The 26,256-nt window shown below is 42.1% G+C and overlaps 1 protein-coding gene across 1 annotated transcript; it reads right to left on the reverse strand.

Annotated features, from left to right (window-relative positions):
- Window positions 1–2,831: 2,831 nt before the first annotated feature.
- On the reverse strand, window positions 2,832–24,029 carry LOC139647783 (brain-enriched guanylate kinase-associated protein-like). Its single transcript, XM_071523763.1, has 6 exons — window positions 23,947–24,029; window positions 21,677–21,838; window positions 19,539–19,605; window positions 10,121–10,228; window positions 6,777–6,860; window positions 2,832–4,415 (listed from the first exon to the last, which is right to left on the reverse strand). Exons 1-6 carry the CDS (start codon window positions 24,015–24,017, stop codon window positions 2,832–2,834), a joined length of 2,076 nt encoding a protein of 691 aa, XP_071379864.1. The 5' UTR covers window positions 24,018–24,029.
- Window positions 24,030–26,256: the final 2,227 nt, after the last annotated feature.

Raw genomic sequence — 26,256 nt, forward strand, 5'->3', positions numbered from 1 at the left:
TAAAAATACACTTTGCTGTTTGCTGCCGAGGGAAATTCTACTGGTTCAGTGTTTTTTTAATCGATGCCCTTTTTTTCACATCAAGTACTCCGAGTTGTTTATACTGTAGTTGTTCATAGTTAAAATGTTGTCCCATTTGTCTTTAAAAAAGACTGTAGAAATAAGTAACGGAGAATAATATCCATAGCAGGCTGTGATGTATTGCCCGACACTCATCTTTATTAAGTAAATAAACATACAGCAAAAATATATAACCATGCATCAGACAGACAAACATGTTGACATTTCGACAGCTGGCCTGTTGCTCCTGGAATAGGGCTGGAGGTAGAACAGGACAGAACAACTTCAGCCTCCTCATTCAGGGTCAAAACATTAGATAAATAGAACATCAACTGAAACTGGATAGAAAATAGTCATACTGTAATAACAATCATGTATGTATATACTATATCTCTTTTTATACAATACATCCACAACAAAAATACTTTGTCAACTTAGACCGTATATTCTCTCAATCCCCCTGTACAGTGGGTTAGTTTAATTTCAAGCCATCTCTACCTTTTAGATAACTATACATTGTAATGCCTACGCATATCATCGGGGACCTTTACTGTGGCCTGTGGGACACAGTATCACCTTCATAAACATGACAAGGTTGAATGGAAGAGATGCAGTTTCAACATCTTTAAAACAGCTGTAAGCCATCGCCCAGATCTGCATGAACGGGGAGAGGTAGAAGCATGACGTTCCAAAAATCTATCTCCGACTACTAGAGGGCAAAGCTGTGTTACTTTTATTTAGCTTATCCCTGTTGCCATTCCTCTCAGATCTATAGAGCTACGCAGGCAGCGAGACATCCTTCAAATCCCATCCATCTAGCTCAAATCACGCCAAAGGGCATACAGTTAAAGCACTGCAGCTCTGTCCTCTGTGCCAGCAGCAGTGGCAGGTGCTCCAGTGTCTCCAGATGGCCCACACAGCAACAATAGCCTGAGGTCGGGGCAGCGGGACAGCCTCATTGCAGAGGCCAACCACAATGAGAGAAGAGGTGCTCTTCATTTAGCATAAGGCGGGGTCCTGTTTCGCTCACCTGACTCACCAACAGGACAGGATGTCTTTGCCTCATTCTATATATAAACGCTCTGTCTCTATTCTCGGAGTGTTTTATCTCAAATAGACTAAGTGAGCATGCTGGTTTAGTAAACCACGCTGAATGTACATCTTTTTCTTTTCATCACTCATTTCTTACTGTGAGTCGTACCTTTTGAATACACTTTCCTATTGACCCTAACGTGCATACATTGCAGAACTGCCAGCTTGCCCAGAGAATTGTCCAATTAATCTTTTCCTAAAGACTAGAAGAACAAGCGCTTTAGTTTTGGTTTGTTACAGCGGTGTAGCTAGTGCCAACAATGTTTAAGGGTTTATATCAGGATAGAAATTTGGCTGGTAGTTATCTCTATGTGTGTGTTATGTCTGACAGGAAGAACATATACTGTAACAGTAGTGTATACAAACAGTAACACAGAAATATACAGTATGTACACCATTGTCAGATGCTGAAAAGAAGACCATTCCATTCACTGAACAGAATTAAGGCAAATTCACGAGTGTCCTGGTATGAAGGTAACTACTGCGCAATACAGCCCCAGATTACATGATCTGTACTAATTTTCATACAAAAATAAGAAAAACTCCAACTGAGTAACAGTTGCTGCAAGTTAACATCTTGCAGCTCATAGTTAAATCCTCATGGTATTATTGTATGTAAATAATTTGTTTGTTTATGTCTGATTAATCATCTAAAGACTGAATGTATATATTGTTTCATTTGTATATAGCATTTCATCTGGCTATGTATTGTAATGATTATATTGACTAATATTTGTTTCCATAGCATTGCTCCAACTGCCTATCTCTAAGCTTTTTAATTTGCCAGAGTAACCAATGTGAAATCTAGCATCAGGAAGGAATCCTGTTATAAATGGTGTATTTTGCTATCAAGGATATTTTATTGTATTTAAATAAAATACATATTTTCTATATTTTCAACCAATTTTGGAAATGCTTAGAAAAACATTCCCTTCAATGAGTGGTGCTTGCAAATATTGTCCCTTTGAGAAACAATTTAGCTGAAAATCTGTTTTTCCAGCTTATTCATATATGCATTACACAGCATGCATTTTGTTCAAGAGAAAATAGAGAATGGAAATGACTATTTAACAGCCTGCAGTCAGCAGGGTCCTCTATACATAATGGATAACCTTCCCTTTCCCAAACATGATGTTAATTAAGTCTAGATAGTGGAAGGTGTGGAAAGGGAACTTGCTTGGGAGTTTCTGTGCCACGCCATTAAACATTAAACCTATTCCATTATCCATATTGTATACATTAGAGCAGGAATTAATGGTCTTTTGCTGGTTTGACTGACAACCAAAGATACAGCAGATAGCGCAGTACGTTCCTGTCGCTGTGTCTCTGTTGCTGTTCTTTGTTCATGTGGTTATACTTCTTAGGGATCATGGGTTCATCCCAATGGCTCTAAACTGTCTAAATTAACATCATATTGAAACAAAAACATATTGAATAGCTGGTCTCAGATAGCTACACTGTATCATGACATACATATCTCAATAGAAAAAAAAAAAATGTGTTGCAGACTGCAGGAAACGTGCCTTGGCTAAGATACATAAAACAACAACATCTCAACACCCCAGCACGCCAAGTATGTGTTTGCTGCAGGGAACTTTGGAGACATACGGTACAGTACAGTACAGTAAGTTAGGAATCATTATCATCATGCATAAAATGAAGAGCTTTGTGTTTTCCACTCAGTTCAGCAGTGTACCATACAGCTGTGCCTTGGTCAAACTGTCCTTCCTCGTCAATCCCGTGCTACCAAATTTTTGGTATCTTGGAGAGGTCTTCTTTGGGAGTGCAGGGCCGACACTGAGAGCAGAGCTGGAGCTGGGGCGGGGCCGGGACATCGGCCTGGGGCAGGGGTAGTGCTGAAGACTCGAGGCCTCTAGGGAGCTTTGGTGTAAGGACTCAGCTGAGCTGTCGGCGCTCAGATTCACATAGTCCTTCTTGGTGCTACCTGCTGCTGTTGCCCCCCCACCGCTCTCCTTCTCCTTTGAGCTCCCTGAGAGGAACAGACTACACTCCGAGTCTTGGCTGTCGTCCTTGGCCCTGTACAGCGCAGGGGGTTTCTCTTGCTTACGATGCCCCAGACCCGGATGCTTGGAACTGGGACTGGGACTGGGACTGCGGCTGGGCGAAGGGGGACCCACAGCAAAACACTGGTCCAGCACACGGCTGTGGAAGACGTCATCTCCTTCTTGGAAGCTGCTGTAGAGGGGCCCCACTTTGACCTTACTGGAGGGGCCCATGGCGAAGTGGCGCTCGGAGAAGCTGTACGGAGAGACGCGACCTGTGATGTTGCGATAGGAAGACGAGAAAGTGTTGATGTCTTCCACGCTGAGCTGCCTCCAACGGCTGCTCAGCTCGTCCTCGGAGACCTGGACGTCGCCTCTGCTGTCCGCGCCTCTGCTGTCCGCGCCTCCGCCGCGCGCTTGGCCTAACCCCGAGGTCGACCCCATGCTGTGTGAGGAGGCCAGGCGAGGGGTGCTGGAATGGTACGGCTCACTGAAGCATGACGCCGTCCGCGTGTACGCTGGTGAGCTGCCCTTCTGCGGGCTCCTGGGGGACACCATGTGCTGGATGCTGCGGGACTTGGGAAAGCTCGGGCTGTCTTTATCGTAAGAGGACATGCTTTTGCGCTCGTATTCCCCGCTACCACCGTCTCGCCAGTCCATATAGAGAGCCTGGTGAGAAGAGGATAAGGTGCTGCTGGCAGTGCGCCCGCAACCTCCGCCGATCCCCCCCTTCTCGTCCGATGCGATGCTGAAGCTGGAGTAGGAGCTGGAGGCGGGGAGGGAGCCGGTGCCGAAGTCATCGTGTTGGCTGAAGGAGGACGGGGGCTCGTGGTGCGAGAAACTTCCCGAGTGGTAGGCCTCTTCGTCTGGGTTGCTATCAGTGGAGTTCTGGCCGTGGAGTTGGAGCAGCCCGGTGCCGTGGAGGTCGACGCTCTGCCTGCGCTCCGTGTCTTGCCACCGCTCGGGGCAGTAGAGGGCGGTGTCGCTGCAGTACAGGTCGGAGGACTTGTATGAGATGCGGCGGTTCAGGTGATCCGTGCTTCCTGTTCCGGTCAGAAATTCTCCGTCCTGGGGCTGCGGGCTGGGAGAACGCGTTACCGGGCAACTGCTTCCCGGTTCGGGTTTTTCCAGGACCTTGGCGATTATGGCTGTGGGCACGACATCTGAGTAAGTGGAGTGGCACATCGCCATGGTGGCTCCACTACCACGATTATGTTTCTCGATGTGGGAACTGACACGTTCCTGGAAATCCAGCGGCAGCTGAGCGAGAGAGAGATTGACACACACAGACAAAAAAAAACAGACACACAAAGAGACAAAAGGAGATTGATGAGGATGGGAATTCCTTAAAACAGTCTAAACAGATGTTTTATAGATGTTTTGTGAGACATTCTCCAGATTTAGTCAGTAAAGCTGTCCCTAGAGTGATGAATTTCTGACAAGTCTTTCGTTAATTATTTCTACAACTCGAATCTTTTCCTCAAACATATTCTTTTCTATGCTTTCTGTGTCTGCACTGGTGGTATTTTTAGCGCTGTTCCTCAAGGATTCGAATCTATAGTTCTGGTTTAGAAAGTAATTCATCCTTCCAGCGCTCACACAGTCCAGACCAGTTCATGTACCCCATGGGACTTGCACTACTCGGCCCTCCTAATGAACATGTCAGAAATTTGCTGAACACAAGGTTTTTTTTTTGTTTGTTTTTGTTTTGCTTTGGTTCCAACTCATTGATCTTATTTTCTTCTTTCAACTAATTCCTCTGTTGTTTACTTCTCTCAGAACGTTTATTTGTTTGGTTCTCATTCAATAAAGATGGACAAAGAGGAACATGAATAATATATTGGACCGTGCTTACATTTCTCTATTTGACTTAATTATTTCTTTGACATTTCTTCCCAAACATTCCCTCTCTCGTTCTCTGTGTCTCTTGGTCTCTCTCTCTCGCCTTTTCTCTCTCTCTCTCTCTCTCTCTCTCACATACACACACACACACCCACACACAGAATCTGTCCATGTTTGATTGGCTTGTGTCTGAGAAAACTGTTCCTGTCAATTACAGACCGACTCTCTCTGCCTGTTAAAAGCAGGTCAGGGTCAGGAGGAACTGTTCCTGTCACGCTGAGTTTTCTCTTTTATTTCCTCCACCCTTTCTTTTTCCTTTCATCTTTTTCCTCTCGCTCCTCTGTTTTCTCGACCAAAACGCCCTCATCCTATCTCTCTCTTTCTCCTTCTTTCTTCTGTCTCTCCTCTTTCTTTCTTCTGTCTACCATCAAACACATATCAGTTCCGCAGGGAACAGCTTAGATTCAAATTAAACCAGTGCTCTGGTTCTCCAGCTGGGAATAGAAAAAAAGATAAAATACTGACTTGGCTTTGTTAAGAAATAGAAGCTCTGCTCGGCAAAAAACCAGCATGTTTTAAGTCCGAGCTATTTTTAGTAACCGCTGCCTCTCCCAGAGGGAATAGAGAGGGAAGGCAGGTGAGGTTGCGGGGGAAACACATGACAATATAGCCAACTATGCACTTCCTATAAGCTAGCTCAGCACCAATTGATATCTGAAGCAAATCTTAATTAACAGTCATACTGTATAGCTCTACAGTATTGATATTAATGTGACAGCATACAGATATGCCGGTCCCATTGTTCATTACTGAAATCAATGCTTGGCTGAGTTATGATGGATTTCACATATACTATTACTGACATTGATCATCATTGTTTGAGGCATTCCAGCAATTCAATGCCTTTTTGAGTCTCTCCAATATTCGTTTAAAATAAGTGCCAATAGTTCAATTCAAATTGCTTGTAAGAGGTTTAACATTTCCATTTATTATAACGACTTAAAAAAACGAAGCTAGACCAGTTTACCACCGTTCCTAGCCCGCATGTCTCACTATGTTCATTCAAATTACAATAGAAATGTAAAATATAACTATATAGCTCACAAAATATAGACAATTAAGATACATTCTTAGCTGCCCTCTTTCTTTCATAATATAGTTGACAATGATGAATGTGTATTTAATGCTAAAAAAATGTATTTGTGTACTTCAGTCAATTATCAACCCTGAGAGTATAACTTTTGTTCTTAACTTTTGTGAATCAGCTGTCGTCTTACTCCAGCCTCTCATCCATTCATTGTGCACAGACACGATGAGAATCCAGACAGACGGTACTTCAGACAGCAGACCGTCATCAGCCTGAGTGAAGAGGCTGTGAGCACTGTGACTCTGACTTACTGTGCAGCCGTCCTCTTTGAGGACTCACTAGTAAGCGCAACCTCTCTGCATTACAAGAAGAATGCATCCAGAATACCAACTTCAATAGTTAACAGATTATAAACGGCACAGGATCTGATTCTGTTTTATCTGATGAATTATTGAATTTTAACTATCTTCAGCATCCTGCTACTGTGGAACACTAAAAATTCTATTCAATGTAAATCAAAATTTTTAACGTAAATTTGCAATTCAATATTTTTTTCATTCGAATGCCCATGTCAGCATAGTTTTGAAGAGGAACTGGGTTCGTTGCAACACAAATTTGAATTGACACCCTGCCATTGCTATTTATACCACATTATATTCATGCATTCGTTGCAGCAGTGCTGGAGAACTCACCTCAGACATCTTGTGGGCTCTGTAGTGAGACTTGGAGCACTGCAGCAGCTGGGCTGCCAGGTTGCAGTCTTTCCTGTACAAGTCCTGAAAGTGGCAGAAAGATTATCTGTCATTAAATTCACACTTTAAAATCTTGTTTGTCAAAGTGGTGGTGGTGGGAGGGGGGTGGTGGTGGTAGCCTAATGGTTCAAGAAGCAAGCTTGTGACCAGTTCAGTTGCCACCTACTTATGTAAAAGTAAAATGTAGCTCAATTAAAATGTACTCAGAGTAAAAGCTACTCAGTTACTTTTGGAAAAGAGAACATTGTTACATGTGATCTTTTCCATGCAATTCAAACTCGAGTTCATGCTGGATTCTTTTAACTGGAAAAATTGGAAATTACAAAATAAAGTGCATAACAAAGTAAAGCCAGATTGCTCTTCTCTTCTTTGCCACCTGACCGTTCACTGTGAACAGCTCCAAAATTGGCCAATTTATGATTGTCTAGTTTCTGTTGCTTATGGAGAGCCACAAAATGTGTACTCTGTAATGGATGTTATTTAAAATGTAGCGAAGTACAATACTTCAGTAAAAACATACAAAAGTAAAAGTAAAATTACTGACTTAATATTCAAAAAAGCTACGCAATTACAGTAACGTGAGCAAATGTAATTAGTTACTTCCTCCCTTGAAAAGAGCATATATGCTCAGGAAATCTTCCATGGGTAAGAATAAATAATCATTAAAAATTGCAGTTGTAATTCCAAAAGGTTTAATTTCAGTTATGGTTTCAAAACACCATACTGATCAATCATCTTGTCGCATATTATACACACCTGCCAGTGTTTGATAAGGAAAAATACAGAACAGCCTCACCAAATAAGCAGTTTGAAAGCTGCACCCTCCAGCTGATTTAGTTTTTTTCATTTTTAAATCTTTCCTTTTGTGACAACAGCAAAGGTTTACTGGTTTGGAAGTGGTCTTTTTATTGGAGCATGTGTAAGTTTGTGTGTGAGTTTGTGTGCCACATGAGGTCAACGCCACGGACAGCCTGGTCCAGATAATCAAAGGAACAAACTCATCTGCTGAAGTCGGTAGGAATCCAGCTTTTTTTCACCCTTTAAGCTCCCTGGGGCCACGGGAGACGACATTAAGGGTCTGCAGGATCTTATTAACTCCACAGAACTTTTTCACTTGTAATACATCTCCTATCCGCCTAGCACAGTCTATGCTAATTTCATTAGAGTTGTCTGAAATAGGCCTTCCACTTATCTGCACCCTCTAGTCTAATAAGCTCATGTTGCTTTATTTGTCTCTTTCTCTGTGCTCCTTTCTTTCTTTCTTTCTTTCTTTCTTTCTTTCTTTCTTTCTTTCTTTCTTTCTTTCTTTCTGTCTTTCTTTCTTTCTTTCTTTCTTTCTGTGTTTCTGTCTTTCTTTCTTTCTTTCTGTCTTTCTGTCTTTCTTTCTTTCTTTCTTTCTGTCTTTCTGTCTTTCTTTCTTACTTGCATGGGCAACTGCCACTGTAAATTTTATTGTGCTCAGCTTTGCTGTTGTTGTCTGTGTTTCTGTGTCTTTGGATGCATGTATGTGGGCGTGTGAATGTGTGGGTGGGTGGTTAGTAGGTTTTTAAGCAGTAAACACCTTTCTTTCTTTCCTTCCTTCCTTCCTTCTTTCTTTCTTTCTTTGAGGTTATTTCTCCCAGTTCATTTATAGCACCACCTCCCTGACAGGACTTTCACTAACATCAAAGCCTGCTCTCTGACAGGTTCAACTCCCCCCACTAGTTAACACTGACCGCTTTTCGAATCACTATTTCTTTTCATTTTGTCGCCACGGGACATTTGGGATCCCTGGTGTTTCTTGCGGCTGGTGCAAATGGACCTCTGAGACCTCGGTGATGTCTTAGTCACTGCTGGTTATGTGCCGTTTCTGCCGGGAGTGTCAGCCGGAGCGATGTGCTTCCAGCTGGTTCAGAGCCAAACTTAGGCTGTGTGCGGTCTTATGACAACGTCTTAATATATTGTAGCTCTATATTTGAAGTGAGGGCAAAATGTCAAGTAATGGAATTTCTGTCTCGCTTGTGAATATTTGAACAGATGAGTGGTGACAGTTCCTTGTGGCCTTGTATCACACTGGGGTTGTCACACAATCTAATGATACCTATTACTTATTTTAGATTTGTCGGATTTGTCATGTAAAGCAACACAGATTTAATACACCTTATTTAGTCTGACCTGTTCATTTTTCCTCTGAGGCGTCACACATTTAGCAGGTGATTTGATTTATTCCATGTTATAAGCAGTAAATTCAAAGCTTGCTCTCTGGAGGACCCGGCTGCCTTACTGCTGGCTCCGATGGGGCAAACTCCCCTCCCACTCAGAACAAACCTTGACCCCAATCAGCCTGGCTGGATCTGGAGGGATTGTGAGAATACTCCATGGTTCAGAAGCGGTCAAACTACCGTAGCCCAAAGAGAGAAAGCCTAACCTACCGGGTAGAGGCCCCGAGTAGATATACCAGTAAAATCACTTCAAAGAGAGCGAGGCACCAGATTGCCACATGGCCCTGAGCTCAGATCCACACGGCCCCATCTCAAACTCCTAGCAGCCCCGAGGATGCCCATTGATTTCAAAATAATCACTGCAAAACACCCGCTGGCTTAGAGGTAGTTTCTCTATCTGCTGTGGCACCTTGGAGCTCCAATATCCCAGATGTTGCACAACCACAGTGGACATCAGATTTTTAGCAAGAGTGGCTCAATGGAGAAGGTTGTGTAAACGGCAAGGGAATGTGTGGGAATGCAGCTTTTTCATGAATACAAGAAGTGTGTGACAAAGGGCCATGGAGTCATATGATGTACAGTAAATTTCCACAAGCTTCTCTGCAGGAAGGGCCTTTCTGATGTGTAAGATGGTGGGAGGTATAAGGTGTATTAGGTGGAGGATAGACATTGTGGTGGCGTGAAGTGTGAGGTTCTTTGCTTGGTGCGGTGATATGGGGTTCACAATTCGATACAACCACGATACGATGTAATGAATGAAAGTTCAATGTCAACAAAGTGACTGCAGAATTATGCTTATTTTTGAGCCACAAATCTTTCTAGCAATGGCATACTTAATAATGCTGTCATTACCAAGTGCAAATAATATAATTTCAATGGCGAGCTTGTGAAATTGTGATGGCCGATCCAAGTCAACTGTGATCTCTACAGCAGAATAAAATGGAGCTAATATCACGTTTCATTTTGCTGCCCCACGATACGTATTGTCACATTATTGCATTGCGATGTATTGAATTTCGATATTTTGTCCCGTCCCTACAAGCCGACTGATGTACTGGTTGTAAGGCACTGAGCTGTACTCACATTGTCCTCTCTGAGCTTATCGATGGTGATTTTAGCCTCCATCAGGTGGTTGTTGAGGACGATGATCTCTCGGCTGAGGGCTCTCTTCTCCTCCTCATGGTGCTGGGACTGCAGTTCAGGAATTGGAGTGGAGGAAGAGAGAGAATCGAAGGGAAGAGGGGAGAGAATTGCAAAAAAAAAAAAGGATGACGGCGGAAGACAGAGTGGATGATAAGAAGAGGGGTAGAAGGTACAGGGTGAGTGTTGAGATAAAAAGAGAAAGATGAGAGAGAGGCAAAAGTTGGAGGAGCAAAAGAGGAAAGTAAGATGATAGAAAAGGGGAAGAGAAATGAGAGGAAGAGAGCCGTAGTCACTATCAGTCTGAAGCCTGTGCCAGCAGCAGGTCTTAATTAAAAGAAGATTACACTTGCCAGAGCTCATATCAAATCAATTACTCTGGGACAGAGAGAGAGAGAGAGAGAGAGAGAGAGAGAGAGAGAAGAGAGAGAGAGAAAGAGAGAGACATTCCATCTTCAGTGAAAGAAATGCAAGATGACTGTGCTGGAGTGACAGTCAGAAAGAAATAGTGATTTCTTCATTTCTGTTTCTCTCTCTCTCTGTCTCATTTCTGTGTGTGTGTGTGTGTGTCTCTTTCTCTCTCTCTCTCTCTCTCTCTCTCTCTCTCTCTCTCTCTCTCTCTCTCTCATGCACACACACACACACACACACACACACACACGACAGTAATTGTCAACCCTCTGCCACACAGCACCAGCTGACAAATGCTTCAGCTTTGAGGCCTCGCTCGGCCTCCCACCCCTCTCTCCTCTAATCTCTCAATGGCGGTGATTGTTTTGAAATACAGGGGGTGCAGAGCCAATCTAATAGGTGGCAATTAATGTCAGTTTAAGCAATAGGCCAGCATTGATATTCAAATCCAATTCTGTTAGGGTCTCATTAATCAGCTGTCGGGACATGCAGCTCCCTGGCACTCTGTCTCTGGCTCATTACTCTGAATTTTCTAGTCATATTTTGCAGTGCTGACCATGGGTTTGGCCACATTAGAGCATGTTAAAGCCCAAATCTGTAATTGCAATTTGTAATTATGTCTCCTGTTGAAACAACATTGCCCCCTCTAATGGCTTTCTTTATATGATGAATTATTGGATCAAAGACATTTTTTCACCCTGAAATTAATATAAGTAATATCATTACAGTTACCAATCACGAAATAAGTTGTTACTTTCGTTATTATCCACTCTAAATATCATAAGTTGATTAAAATAACATTGAGTTGTTTTTAGTCGTTGTCCTCTCACACTCAGCTTTCTCGGTGTGCAAGTATTAACACTACTTTGATATTTTATGAAATGATAACAAGAACATTGGACATCAATGCGGTTTGGTTCCCCTGATCATTCACAGTCAATTGAGTGATCCCAGAATTTGAAGGCAAATGTAATATAACAAACAGGCTAGTATAACAAATGAATGCTCCTGGGAGTTATACGCAAAGCAATAGTATTACTTTTTAAATTTGTAATATTTAATATTAATTCAAGTAACAAGCCCACCACTGTCTCTTTCTGGTTCAATACCTTAACCTGTTGTGGATCTTCATTTTCTTCAGTTTCATTAACTACAGACGTTTAATAAGGCAGAAGATCATTTATAGTCGCTCATTTACATGGAAACTCAAACTTGGAGGTTGTGATGAACAGTGTGTTTGACTTAGAGAGTGGTTTGACTTGTTTCAGTTCAGTTCAGTTGTGTTAAAGATACAGAGAACAAGACTGCAATCCCAAAGCATGCAAGGACCAGGTTCAGCCTTTTTTCATGAGGGATTTTCAATTTCTGAAATCTTATGATAAATGTGTTTCAGAACTGGAGTGCCACATGTCATACTTCCAGCTGAAGTCTTAAGAGACCCAAGTGAGGTGTAAAAGCCTGAAAACGATGTTGTGTGTTTTCAAAATAAGATGCGACTTAAAAGTAAGCTTCATCTTTTTTTTTCTTTTTGTCCCCACTGTAGCTGCTGACTTTGATAACGCTCATCTATCCAGTAATCTCTTGCATCTTCCAACATATTGATGCTTCACTTGGACGTGGTTAGAGGCAAAATTGGAAACACACTCTGGAGCACCTATAGATTAAAATGAACAGAGAGCAATCGTAATAGGATTAGCATGATGAACATGATCTTGTTCTGTGTTTTGGAGAGAGGGAAGAAGTCTAGTTTTAATTACAGGGTTATGGCCAGGGGATGAGTCATAGCTGTGCTCACTGATTTTCGCTATCTCCTCTAGTCATACTGTACTGGATACACAGGCTGTCACCACGACATTGTTATCAGTTGGTGCCACACACATATTGAAACAGCAGCAGGGAAAATTAATATGCAAAGCTTTTATCACCACATCTTAAGGAGATTGATCCAGTGGATGAGGAGGGATATTATTTTTTCACAACATGGCAGTTAGGCTTCTCTATGTGCCAATTCAAATATCTGGAAGCCTCTCAGCCTGCCTGTCTGTCTGTTTTTCCATCAATGTATTATTTATAGTCTACAAGACAATTAGAAGTTTCCTCTAATTACTGGGAAACATAGGTAACCATGACCTAAGGTATTTGTATCAGGTATTTGTATTCTGACTGAGCCAGCAAAGGCTTGATCGATCCTCTCATTCCATTATGCAGAAGTGTAATGGAATAAAACTGAAAAAAAACAAAAACTTGTTGAGCTTGTTTCAGTTATTGATTTGGGGGAGACTTGTTGAGTTGTGTGAGCAGTGTATAAAATGTGAAAAATATGTGAGAGTATTTCTAAGAAACACCAATTCATTTCATGTAGTCTGCTGGAGATTCTGCCTCTTCACTGGACAACAAATGAAGCCTAAATCCCATGAGATGCAATTACTGAAGACTGTGGTTCACAGAGGAGAGCAGAAAACTCCACTTCAGTTTATACAGTATTCTGGTGGAGAAAAAAACAAAAAACGCATTAGATTTTCTAACCTCATTATAGAAGATTTTAAACTCAACACTCCAGAGATCACCAACTTCCTGTACAAAGCCGAGTCTAAACCTTGTGAGATGTATACTAGTTTTCTGAAACAGCCGGCCATGAGACCCTAACTTAAACCCTTTATAGTCTACAAGTGAGTCACAACCTCTCTCTCTTTTTAATGCATTTCCCTTAAACTGCACTTCCATAGAACGTAGGCAGGAGAGCAAGATCTCTTACAAACCCATATTGATTATTGTTCAGATAAAATCCCCATGTGACGCTAACAATATTCAGTGCAGCATGTAGGCCTTAGGTTGAGCCTGACAGAAAAATCAAGCTTTAACAACTGAACACGAGTGTAAATCACTGAACACCGAATTTTCCAATAAATCATCAAATCATCTCCAACATGCACAACAGCAGCAGAAGCGAAGGCTCCAACACACAGTCTGTTTTTCAGAGAGAAGCGGGAGTGAACGATGACGTTCATCACATCTGTTGGGTTTCACTATGACGCCGCTCTCCCAAGTGTAATTTGCACTTTTCATTAAAGAGCTTTGACTAACGACTGTACTGCAAATGTCACTAATTAGTGTACCGCAGCAGACAGGTCTCGGTGCTGCTCATTGAAAAGCACAGAGCGACACACACACACAGAGATGAGCACGTATACGCACACACACACACACACACACACACACACACACACACACACACACACACACACACACACACACACACAGACAGACGTAATGACAACACGCTTCCCAACACATGTCCCTCACTCACCAGGGCTATTTTCTGTCTAGCACCTTTCACACTGGTAGCCATACATGAGAAAGTCATTATCTGCCATTTGGCCGTCCTTGTGGGAATCTGTGACTTCAAAACAACAATAATAAATGCTTCAGGGCCTCAGGTCGCCATAATTACTCTGTTCACTGGTGCCACTAGGAAGCAAGCCAACCACACAGTCCTCACAGAACCAAGACAATCTATAACTCTTTCATTTTCTATTCTATTCTATTCTATTCTATTCTATTCTATTGTTATTGTGCCATATTTCACGTTTAACCTGTTGGACCACTTTATGAAACGCTTCTTTAGATTTAGATGTCAGCTGCACAAACAGTTATTGGTCTGATATTGTCCCGTGTCCTGCATGATAAACTATGCAGCTGAAGTGCATTGATCCTGAATCAAATATTATCGATCGTGTTAATGTTTATTTGTAGAGGACTGGGGTTAGGGTGATCTGATCCCAGACTCCTGGGATCAGGCTGAGCCTTTGGGTTTCAGGACCATGGATGAATCTGATTAGTTATGGCATGATTAATACATCGAGATAGTAATGTATTCCATGTAGGAAGGTATACTGCACTTCTACTTGGGGAGAAGCTCAGATCATTCGTCCACCACCAGAGCGGTGTGTCAGATATGCTACAGAATAGCATGGGGGCCCCAGGAACTGTACTGTCACCTTTCCTGTTTCCTAAACCGGTGAAAGAGTCTGGCTCTGTTGTGGTTATCCTATATATTTATTGCTTCTTATTGTTTTTATTGCTGCTGTTTCCCATTATTTTGCTGCTGCACCGACCCGATTTCTCCGTAGAGATCAATAAACTTTAAACTTACCCTACTCTTTTTATTTAAATAAAATAACATGTGGATAACCAAACAGTAAGTCATTAACATTCATACGTAAGTGCTTCATGGGAAGACAAAGTACAGTGCTAACATTTCCTGATGGAGGGGACATTGCCCAAAAATAAAGGTGGGGACGGAAACCACTGGATGATGCAGAAAAGCTGTGTATTCTCTCCAGTACGCATATACAGCATTACAATAAAGACTTGGAACACAAAAGGCTATTGTATGGCATCCACTGATGCAGTGCGTTTTGAGTAAAGCACTCATCAGCAAAAACATCACCTCCATTAGGGCGGCAGTTTGGTGCACTCTGACCTCTCTGTAGGAAGGGGCAAGCTAATCGAGTATTTCCCTATGTGGATCAATAAAGTATCTCAATAGAGTATACACACACACACACACAATGATTTTCAGCACCATGGACAGCTCCTTTTGCTGCTTGAGCACCGCAGCACAGCATCTTGGAGCAGTATTTGTGCACCATGTAAAACAACAACATACAATTGGTAAATGTATTTGCTGTATTCATATCCTATTATTCTTTGATGTATCCTATTACTACATGCAGCTGCAATGGCCCAATTTCTCCATGGGGATCATTAAAGCTTCATCTAATCTATTGTAATCTAACATATATTTTGTGTACATTAGACAATTAGACATTAGACAAAAAGTCTACCTGGTTACAATTGTATGCAAATATTTATTTTCTGCCTGCTCCAGCAGTGTCATGGAAGATGCTCCAAGATTAATCTGAGCCCGCACTGAACCCTCTGACAGGCACTGAGCTATAACTAGTCCAAAGCTGGCACTCCCAAAATTACATTTCAGCAAAGGTTGATTCTTAGGTAAAGACAGATATTCATCCAACCGTACAAATCCAAACAGCTTAATCTCCAGCACTGTAAATCAAACCGCAGATCATAATGTAGTCAGTCTCCTCTTGATCTACATCGAATACAACTACACCAATGTCACCGCGCTGTACAGTTTCCAGTTCTTCCAGGTGTTAATCTCTCACTTTGTTGCTTATGAAATAGTTTTATTCTTCTGTGTTTTTCAGCTGACCTTGCCAGTTCAGGCCTCTCAGAACTTTTAATTACGTGTCTGATTTGATTGGAGCTGCCTTTGTCACTGACTGCCTGCCTAGGCTGTCTTCTACAAAGGAACATATTTCCCCCTTGAAATGCCATTGCATGACATGACATCAAAAGAAATGGCAATCCCAATGAGGCATGCCTCTAAAAAAAAAAAAATCCCATACTGTCTCCTGCCATGAAGACCGATTTGCTACACCAAGGCTCTCTGCTAGACAGACAAACCCTTTGAAAAGCCAACAGTTTTCAAAATCATTTCACATGACTGGAATACATTATTGACGTGTGTGTGTCTGTGTGTGTCTGTGTGCATGTGAAAGGAATGATCCATGATGAGAACACATTTTAGGCTCACTGTCTATTCATGGTATGACAAACCAAGCGGGATTACATTGGATGCTTGTGTTGAATTATTCCACTTTTCAAGCCTTGTTTGTCCGCCAGCATGCGTAAATCCACATAAAAAATCCATCCCGCAAAGCTCCATAAGCTATTATCTACCACAAATCATCAGTAGTTTTCACTTGCCTCAGTCAGGTACTTTAAAAAGAGCATTTTTACTGTTATTTTGGATATAGTGTAAAAGGACAGAAGTAGGAATGGACAGGAGCGTGAGAGTGGGTCGCAAACCAGCTGACCGTCAGACACAAACTCACAACATTAGTAAGCGATTTTGTGAGCTAAGGGTCAATAATCTAGGAACTAGCTGCTAGTTCAGTAATAATTTCACACAGTCTTCTTCCATTAGCGTGGGTACTGGGGAGACAAGCCCCGTGGATCAAACCTCTGATGAGATTAGAATCCAGTTTAATCAAGATAAGTCCTAACTATGGACCTCGCTGCAGAGCCGGCTCATCCTCTGCAGCGATGCTGGCTGATAACGTCCAAAGCGGAGAGTATGAGGGGCTAAAGCGCTCGGGGACCTCTCAACCTGATGTGATTGGACGGCTGCTGCTGCTGAGGTGGCCAGAGCAGCAGTTGGCTATAATAGTTTTCTAACAAGGTTGCATGGCAGGTAAGACCAATCACTTTGGACATTGATTGTGCTCCCTGTCTTTGATCATGTAATTGCTTTGAGAGAGAGGTGAGAGTGGTTCTGCTGCTAAACGGGCGTGTTCAAATCGATTATACTAGATTTCTCATTTCTTAGACCAGACCACATTGTGGATGGGAAGCGAGACACAGAGAGAGAGAGAGAGCGAGAGAGAGATAGAGAGAGAGAGAGCGAGAGAGAGACAGAGAGAGAGAGGGGGAAGGAAGGAGGAAGGGAGGAAGAGAGAGTCATCACCCTTCTATTATCTGTTGGTATTATTAGACCAACTTGAATCATTATGCCATTTATTATTATCACTGTATTTGAGGATATGAAGCTTGTGTGTTTATCGATATTTTGTCTTTCTTCCTCCCTCTCAGCTTCTGACTCCAGCCTGGCACGAGTCCAGTTACATTCCCTTTCAACAGGGGCCAAGGGTCTTAGCTTGGTTCCAAACACTTAATAAGATCATCGATTTATGTTTGAGTATGTGGGTGCATATTTGTGTGCATGTATACAGGCATATATGTGTGTATGTGTGTGTGTTTTGTGTGATCGCATGCACGCATACTCTTAAGTGTGTGCATATGAACGTATCGATGTACATGTACACGCCTAGAAGTTCCTCTGCCATGCAACATTTTACAAGCTTTTCCAACAAGTCAGCCTAACCTGCTATGCTTTTTAAGAATCCATTTTTAATGCGTTTTTCTCCCGGAATTGACTGGAAAAGATAACAAACTCGCAAATGCACACATGTCAAAAGCACAGCAGAGTGCCGAGCAGAGGAAACAATTACTGTCAAGATTATTTTTTCGGGGGTAAGTGGGCACTGTGTAATAGTAATATGGGGTACAGAAACACAAAGGTTCCTCGGCTGTCTTTTTTCAAATGGTGTAATCTAAGCAAGACAGAGAAAGAGAGAGCTTCATACAAAAGCAAAGCAACCGGCTGAAACTGTAAGCAGCGGTTTCCTAGTAACTACAGTACTTCATGTTCTCAAATAACTGATTCCAGGTCAAGCAATGGCTTATGTGCTGTACAGCTGTGTGTGTGTGTGTGCGTGTGCAAACCAGCATGCATGTGGATACGTGCATGAGCGTGTGCGTGCGTGTGTTCACCAACCCCCATCACCCTCATACATCTTTTATGGGAGCCCTGGTGAGAGCACCGTAGTACTTACAGACACTATTAGGATTCTACAGTTCCTGCTTATGTCAATACAAATACGAGACGATACAAGCAGCATGAACTCCCTTCACCTTCGCGGTCAGATAGTGTAAAGAAAGGGCAGAGATGGGGGAAAAGAGAGCAAGAGAGGTTGAGGTGATAATGGTACGCGGTGCTAGTGTGATGTAATGCTGTGTAACTGAAGTCGGTCATACAATATGCACAGTTAACAGCTGACGACAGGGGGTGAAGGTAGGGCCGGGGGTGTTGCCAAGGGGTTGGAGCCTGGACAAGCAACAGCAGCAGCCTAAAGGTTAGAGAGGCAGGTCTGTGACTAGAAAGTTGCTGGTTCAAATCTTGGGATCGATAGGGGAAATGTGGGTGGGGAAAATGAAGTGAGTAACTCTCTCTAACCCCTTTTTCAACAGCAGTCTACAGTCTAGGTACCCTAGAGAAAGGCACTTAAAGGAGAAGACTGGTGTCAGTTAGAGTTATTGCCCATTTACTGCTTTTTTTAAACTTTAACTTTAACTTTTAAACTTTTTCATCATTTTTAAAATACAACCTTTATGGTCTTCATCTTGAAATTAACTGCTATCCCAGTTACCAAAGGCACCTTAAAAAAATAGAATAGAGCAGATTGTAAAGACGACATGTTTTGAAGGTTTATTTGCTGGCGGAGACTTCCATTTCTTCCTTTGGGTGTCAGGTGATTGACAGTAAGCAGAGCGTAACGTAATGCACACATTGATATGGAAGTAACACTCAACCCGGGCAGAATGAAAAACAGATAAAACAGAAAGTTTGACAAAACCAAATTAAGGGTTCATGTTCACTGTAATGGATTATCTTGCTTGGGCAATTTGCAAGTCTGTGGAAGTTGTTTTTCATACTGTACAAGAATGAATGGCAGCAGGTGACTTCACTGAAGGAAGGAAAACGAGCCTTGATATCTCCAACTATGCAGACAATGAGCAGATACCACCAGGAATAGTAAAGGTGAGGAGCAACCTAGACGCTTGGCACATACATAAAACACCAGTATCATTAAACCCCAACTGCTCCAGTGGCTCCTGAGCGGCCAGCAGGAGAAGATTGGTTGTACTGTGTGGAACTGTACAAATGTGAAACAGGGAGCTGCACATAAAACATAAAATAAAAAATAAAGTCCTTTTTTAAATTAGTTTTTTCATTGTGTCTTTTATGTTTTATGTAATCATTTGTTGATTTGGTGAAAATCATCCATAATTTTACGTCTTGTCAATTTGATTACTAACAGGCTATACTGCTTTGCAGCTAATTAAATGTGCATCAGGAAGGCTTTTGACCACAATGAAGACAATTTCTCATCTGACTTCTTTGTTCCTCATCTGTTGTTCTTCTTTCCAGTTTGTTAGAAATAACTTGTTTGACACTGGTGTGACAGTTCACAGAGAATTATATAGGATTGAGACTGTAAAGCGCTCAGCAGGTGACTCTTACCGTCCTGTGCATCTTGTCCTCCAAATCCTGGTTGATCCTCTGAAGAGCCGCATAGCTGCTCTGGATCCTACAAGAAAAGAGGAATGATACCCTTTGAAAATGCTCTGAATCCTGCAAATGAAGAGGTATAATGACTAAGAGTGTCATACTGTACATAAACCTGAATAAGCATGAGTAATCTCCACATAAGTATAGAAATGGAAATAAATAAATAAATAAACCAGGGCACTGACTGAGAATCTCAGAGGGGATTTGCAGGATATTTTAAGTATTGACTCAGATTTGAAGATCATTGAGGAGATAAATCTGGTCTGCTAAAATAGACTTAAGGGTTTTTGATATGCTTAAGCCCCACGGCAGGAGTTACCAGGAACTAAAGAAGCATATAATGTGATCATACAAAATTTGAATTTAAGGTCCTTTAAGGTTTTCTTCATATGATGAGATAACACTAAACATGCATCGTCAGACCTGTGGCGTGAGCTTGTGATGCATCACTGAACAGAGCTGAAGAGACTGTTGAGGCATTTTGAGCAGTAAACTGTCCTCTTTCTTTCATCCTTTCTTTCTTACTTTCTTTCTTTCTTTCTTTTCTTTCTTTCTTTCTTTCTTGTTCTCAAATTCTCTTCAAATTCCCTTCCTTGCTTTTCTTCTCCCCTTACTACTATTTCTTCTTCTTCATCTTCTTCTTCCCTCTCTCTCTCTCTCTCTCTCTCTCTTTCTCTTTCTCTCTCTCTCTCTCCCTCTCTCTTTCTCTCTCCACCATTGCTCTCTCTGGTAGACTTGCAGTGCATTAGGGAGCTTAATGGAATGAGCTGTTCTTGCACCTCGACTTTCTATTTGTTAAATTATTACAGGCATTCTGTCTTTCCAGCTCTTTTCAGTGTGGCATTATCACTCTTCTCAGGCCTCAGAGGGTGTGGATAAACTCTGGCATTTACGGTCCCATTAACTAGACAGATATGGAGAGAAGGCAGTGGAGACATAAAACAAAGAGCAATCATAAAACAAAGACCTGAGAGAGATGTGAGTCAGGTAAAGAAAGCGTGAAATGTAAATGAAGAAGTGGCACTGTATAAAAGAGTGGTTCACATCGGGATCTATCAGTTTTACACTGATGTACTTTCAGGGGTACTTTCTCCAAGTTGTGAAGTAGGACACCTGACTTGTGTGTTTGTGTGCTTTTATGTCAGAAATAAAAGCAAACATGGAGGTGATGCAACATCTGATTTACATCTGGCTGCTCATTTCTTTCACATCTACAGAGCTGTTACTAGTATGGGGAGGAAAAGAGACACATGTGATTGATCATGTTTTAAGCAAGCAGTTATAGGCTACTATTCAATTGCATATCATATATTCAATTGACCAATAGAGGCTTTGCAGATGTGTCACTTATCTTCTAGCAGCCATGGTGGCGCCTTCATGGAGTTGGAATTAGCTATATGCAAATAATGGCTGTAGGTGTAGGTCAATTCAGTAATGTTAAAGTGATATGGTAGATTTGTTTCAGGTTCCTGTGACATAGTAAAATGTCTTAGCCCTATTCTCTACACTCTGAGTTGTAGCTTGAGAAGAACTCAGTTCAACAAACTGTTGGTTTTTGGTTTTGTTAGCTAACTAACTAGCCAGCAGGCTAATTTAGCGAAGTACCGCAAAGAAAGTGTGATCTGAAATATGCATGCATGAAAAGACTGTAAACTGCATCAGAGAGAGTGTGTCCAGAAGTGGCCACTGGTACGTTAGCTTACCAGATACTAGGTTTGCTAGCTAACAAGCTGACAAACATGAAGTCGATCAGATCGTATCAGTGGCGAGATTATCAGTTCCCAGTCAAAACAATGTCTATTCAATTCTGTTGAGATGGACAAGTTGTACATTAAGAAATGCAACTATGCTGTTCACAGCTATTGTTGCAAGCTCGAGGCCCTCCTCCACTATGGCCGACAGAGGGTGCAGCACCTGAAAGCCCTCCATAAATGTACCGTCTAGAATCACAATTTCCTTGACTGGGGGGGATATTCAACTGGTAGGATACTTCCTGGTGGGGGAGTCGTACATTCAATAATCTTGACAGTATGAATGCAGAAAACCTACACCAAGGCATACACACACTCACGTCACACATACACACACACCTGCGTAGTTTTTCTGTAAATTTCTCCAGTTCCTCCTGGGCGCGGCGCAGCTCTGTCTCCAGGTACTGCCGAGTGGAGTCGAACTCCGTCTCCACCATCTCTAGTTTGTGGGTGGTGTACGACAGACGCTTACGGAGGTCGTCCTTGTGGTCGTGGAAAGAACTGGACAGGCAGCAGAGAGAAGTTTAGGACAGGGTTGAAAAAGACACGGCCACAACACCGAAAGACTTTCATTGCTATCAAAGTTTTTCAGCTTAATCAGAGTACAGCCAAGCAGAGAGAGAGAGAGAGAGAAGAGAGACAGAAAGAAAATAGAGAAAGAGCCAGAGAGAGAAAGCAGTAGAGCAAAAGTGTGTGCTTGTGTGTATATGTGTGTGTGAGAGAGAGAGAGAGAGGAAGAAGTGTAGCTGGAGTGTAATTCAGTATGGAGTGAGGAAGGTCTTGTCCCAGGCAGGGGGAAGGCAGTCAGGCCGATGGGGAAGAGGAGACGGATGAGGGAGGAATACTAATCATTTCCCATTCACAGGGAGGGAGCAGAGCTGGGAAAGGAGCTCCCATCGCTTTAATGCCGAATTCCATTACACCCCTCTCTATCCAATCCCTGAAAGAATAGGGAGGGATTTTTTTTTTACCCCAGACACAGGGCCATGGGTGATTCATATATGTAGTGGGAAAAATACCGAATGAACCTAGGCTTTGTGTGTGTGTGTGTGTGTGTGTGTGAGAGAGAGAGAAAGGGTGTGAAAGAGAGTGAGAGAAAGAGAGAGAGAGGCCAGAATAGCACCATTTCAACACCATCACCAACCTACTAGACAGAGAACAATGTTTCGGTGATACATTCGATGCAGGTGTGAGTGCGGGGATGAAAACACACTGACAGGAGTGACGGAGGGAATGGATGAGGTAATGAGAGGCTAGAGATGGGGGGCAGGAGCAGTGGGCGCTCAGGGGGATTTAGCATTTTGCCAGACTGATGGATACTTGGCTCCTGGAGAGGTTCAATGCCTCTGCGCTGCCAACCGCCAGGCAATAAGAGCACCTCGAAGTTCACCTCAGCCCACAGCCTCAATTAGGAACCTGGCAGTAGAGGAGGAGAAAATGATGTCCGCAGAGAGACTTATTGACTGTGTTGTCCGAATATGTGGGGCAATGGACTACCCTGTTTACCTGTGCACATGCCTAATTTATTTCCTGAGAGAATATCGGAACTAATGAATATCGCAACTAACTTCAAGTAGTTACCTTATGTACACGCAACAATAAGTCCATGCTGGTGGACACTGTCGCTGGTATAGCAGATCACCCATGCTTTGTCATCTCTATGTGAACCTGTATAGATTCATCTGGCCCTGTGCACCTACTGCACCTGCATGTTGTGCCACAAATGTTTGAAAAAGATGAATAGGTATATAGATAAGTGCTGAAACAATTAGTCAAAATTAATCTATTATAAGTTTGATAATCTATTAATCGTTTTAGTCTTTTAGTTGGTTTATCAAGTAAAAACACCAAACATTTGCTGATTACAGCTTCACAAATACTAAGATTTGCTGCTTTTCTCTGTTTCATATCATTATAAAATGAATACTTTGTTGTTAGTTTGTTAATCGTTAGTTGCAGCCCTAAGATAGATAGATAGATAGATAGATAGATAGATAGATGAAACAAATCCACATCATGATAGAGTGTAAATGAAAGATTTGAGGTACTTAACATGCTGAGGCTTGAGGGTTCAGAGCCCATTCTGCTTCTTTGACATTATAAAAAAACAAAATCTTCACAACCTCTCCACTGTCTAACAGCTGCAAGTGATGCTGTAAATTACATGGCATTGCGCCAGACAACTAAGCACATGTGTGAAAATTGCTGTGGGCTCTTATCACTAAGTAATGCCAGTTTAATTAAGTCTGAGCACATAGTCATTGATTTTTTTTAGGGTATTAGGTTTCTCGTTGGCATCCAGATACATAAGTCTAAGACTGTTGTTGGTAAAATGAGCTGCAAAGAAATGCAATGCAACATTAACTTGGATCTAGACTGTTGAATAAGGCATTTTGCCTCAGATATGTCTGTCAGTTGACACATGAAAGGGATCTGAAGATGACTGATGAAAAAGAATGGAGGCCACACAATCTTTTTAATGACTTATGGTAATGACCGCTCACTGAGAATCTACTTCCATTGGTCAAAATGAATGAAATGGATTCCACATTGGAAAAATACAATGATGTTTCGAATTTAAAACATTACTCCAGACTGCCTCCTCTTACCTTCTTTTCTGATGTTTGCAACCATTTCTCTGGGTTTTGAGGGCAGTTTTGCCAATATATATCTTTTTCATATTTTTCTCTCTGCCTCGGCTCGCATGTGTGTGTAGCTGCTGCTGTTGCCTCTGCTGCTGTTGCTGGTCGGCAGAATGTTGAAGCCAAGTTTGAACTCTAACCACAAACCAACAGTCAAAGCTCTAAGTCTTGCCTGGGGAGGCAGATAGGAGTTGGCTATCTGTGATGACCCTGGCAAGAGAGCAGAGAAAAACAGCTTTGAAGTCCCACAGATTTAGCAGCACATTTAGCTCTGTTGACTCCAGAGGAAAACAGAGATTCTCTGTGGATTTGGAAAATGAGCCAGTTTGGTACGATGGAGCAGAGCTGGGAGATCAATTAAATCAATTTGGTAAACAAACTGAAATAGTAATGCAATACTTTGAATTATTGCTCTTCCAGTTGAGTGAGCAATGCACAAAGAGTTTAGAATCTATTTTGTTTACGCTTCATTTTCTAATTTAAAAAGCACAAGCACCTCTTGAATTTCCATAATGTAACAGATCCACCGCTGGTTATATAGTTAAAGTCATGCAGAAAGATGAACACTTCCATCCATTCTGTCCCCAGCGGTCACTTGAGTTGCCTTTTCATCATCTGCTTCTCTCTCTTGTTGTGAACAATTTAATGCAGCCACCACAAACTGCTGGACCCTATGGGATATTGAGTTATTGACCAGCTGACCACAAAGGTTATTCCTCAATAAATCAGTGTTATGATGAAAGGTATGTGTGTTTGACCAGTTGTGTGTGTGTGTGTGTGTGTGTGTGTGTGTGTGTGTGTGTGTGTGTGTGTGTGTGTGTTTCCATTTCCATCCTTACTCATTGCTCTCAGGTAGAGAGCCTGAACTCAGGTCTCCTGTGACATAAGACCTTAATAGCCTGCTATTAGTTTGCTAGCCAATGTAAATCCATCCAATCTTATGTCTCTTTTTACACCAGTGTGTTTGATCAGTCTTGCAGATATCTATGCAGCATACCCATTTGTGATTAATATGATACCATAACATTTTCAAAAGCAATCTGTCAAAAGTGTCAAAAATATTCCTGACGCAAATGGAAGATGCATTGAGTATGAATTTACCTCAACAAAACATCTCCGCTAACCATGGGCAGCTATTAACTGGAGCCCAAACATTTCAATGGGTCCATATATTTGCCTTTTGAAAAGCACTATGTCTTTATACTTAAGAGTCAAGGCAGTGCATAAATACAAACAGGGGTTGCCAGCAGCATGACTTTTATCGGTCCCTGCACAGTGGCAGGATAGCAGTTCAACAGCAACTGGAATTAATGTTTTGTCGCCTGCCTCCATTTCTAATGGCACCACTACTTATTATTTTTTAATCTCCCTTCGACACTGGCACAGGAAACAATGGGAGTTTCTGGAAACACTGTTAATATGGTTGCTATAGCCGTTTTCTTATCTGTGAGTCGCAGAGGGAGAGAGAGAAAGAAGACCGAAATAGTTGCTGAATGGTGAGTCCCTCCCCATGCACACACACTCATACATACACACACACACACACATACATACACATACATGCAGGCACCTCCCTACAGTGTATATGATGTATTGTACACTTCATGTATGAGAATACCACTCCCAGGGGGATAAACAGCAGAGCTTGATGCCTCAGGTGTTGCTTGGCAAGGTAAACATTATCCACAAGATGGTACCAATCTGTGTCCTCAGAGAACCTCATGAGAGGCTTACTGCTGTTTCTGCACTGGCAGGGAGACTCAAGACTCGCAAAATAGCAAAAGATATGTAAAACAAGCATAAGTCCTTCTCCACAGCTTTCCCTCATCATTATTAAGCGGCTTCTGCAGCGAGGATAGGAACATAAACTCTTGCGTTTACCTGAAGTACTTTCCACAAGTGTTACAGCTTGTCATAATTATGAGACAATGCACACTACAGGGAGTACAACAGATTAATGTAATGCTGTAGTCGGTAGCCTACTTCAAGTAGACAGTTTCCGCCTCCCAGTCAGCCAGCCTGCCTCTGTTTCCTGAGAATGGCTCTCATAGCAAGTGTCTCTGGTGTAATTCCAGATAAATGGTCTTTAATGCAGCTCAACACATACTAAAGGTCACCGCCAGCCAGCATCCATCTTGGATCTGCGATGGGGAGTCCTTATGGCGCCCGCAGCTTGATTTAGTAGCAATGAGCCATGGGAGATAAGCAAGGTAGAGCTACTGCCTGCCTGCCTGATATACTATTCACAGTGACCAAATGAGGACATTAAACTTTAAT

Source organism: Centroberyx affinis, unplaced genomic scaffold (genome assembly GCF_046629955.1).
Source record: "Centroberyx affinis isolate AG114_WGS23_722 - 3 ecotype Tasmania unplaced genomic scaffold, CSIRO-AGI_Caff_v1 ptg001111l_1, whole genome shotgun sequence".
In the NCBI taxonomy this organism is placed as follows: Eukaryota; Metazoa; Chordata; class Actinopteri; order Beryciformes; family Berycidae; genus Centroberyx; species Centroberyx affinis.

What these genes read in the sequence shown, in the direction of transcription:
- LOC139647783 (XM_071523763.1), bottom strand. Translation starts at nt 24,017, where the DNA reads ATGAAAAAGATATATATTGGCAAAACTGCCCTCAAAACCCAGAGAAAT. An exon ending in TGCAAACATCAGAAAAGAAG is followed by an intron (nt 21,839 to 23,946) that starts GTAAGAGGAGGC and finishes CTGCCTGTCCAG; the next exon opens with TTCTTTCCACGACCACAAGG. An exon ending in GAGCCCACAAGATGTCTGAG is followed by an intron (nt 4,416 to 6,776) that starts GTGAGTTCTCCA and finishes TCTCTCGCTCAG; the next exon opens with CTGCCGCTGGATTTCCAGGA.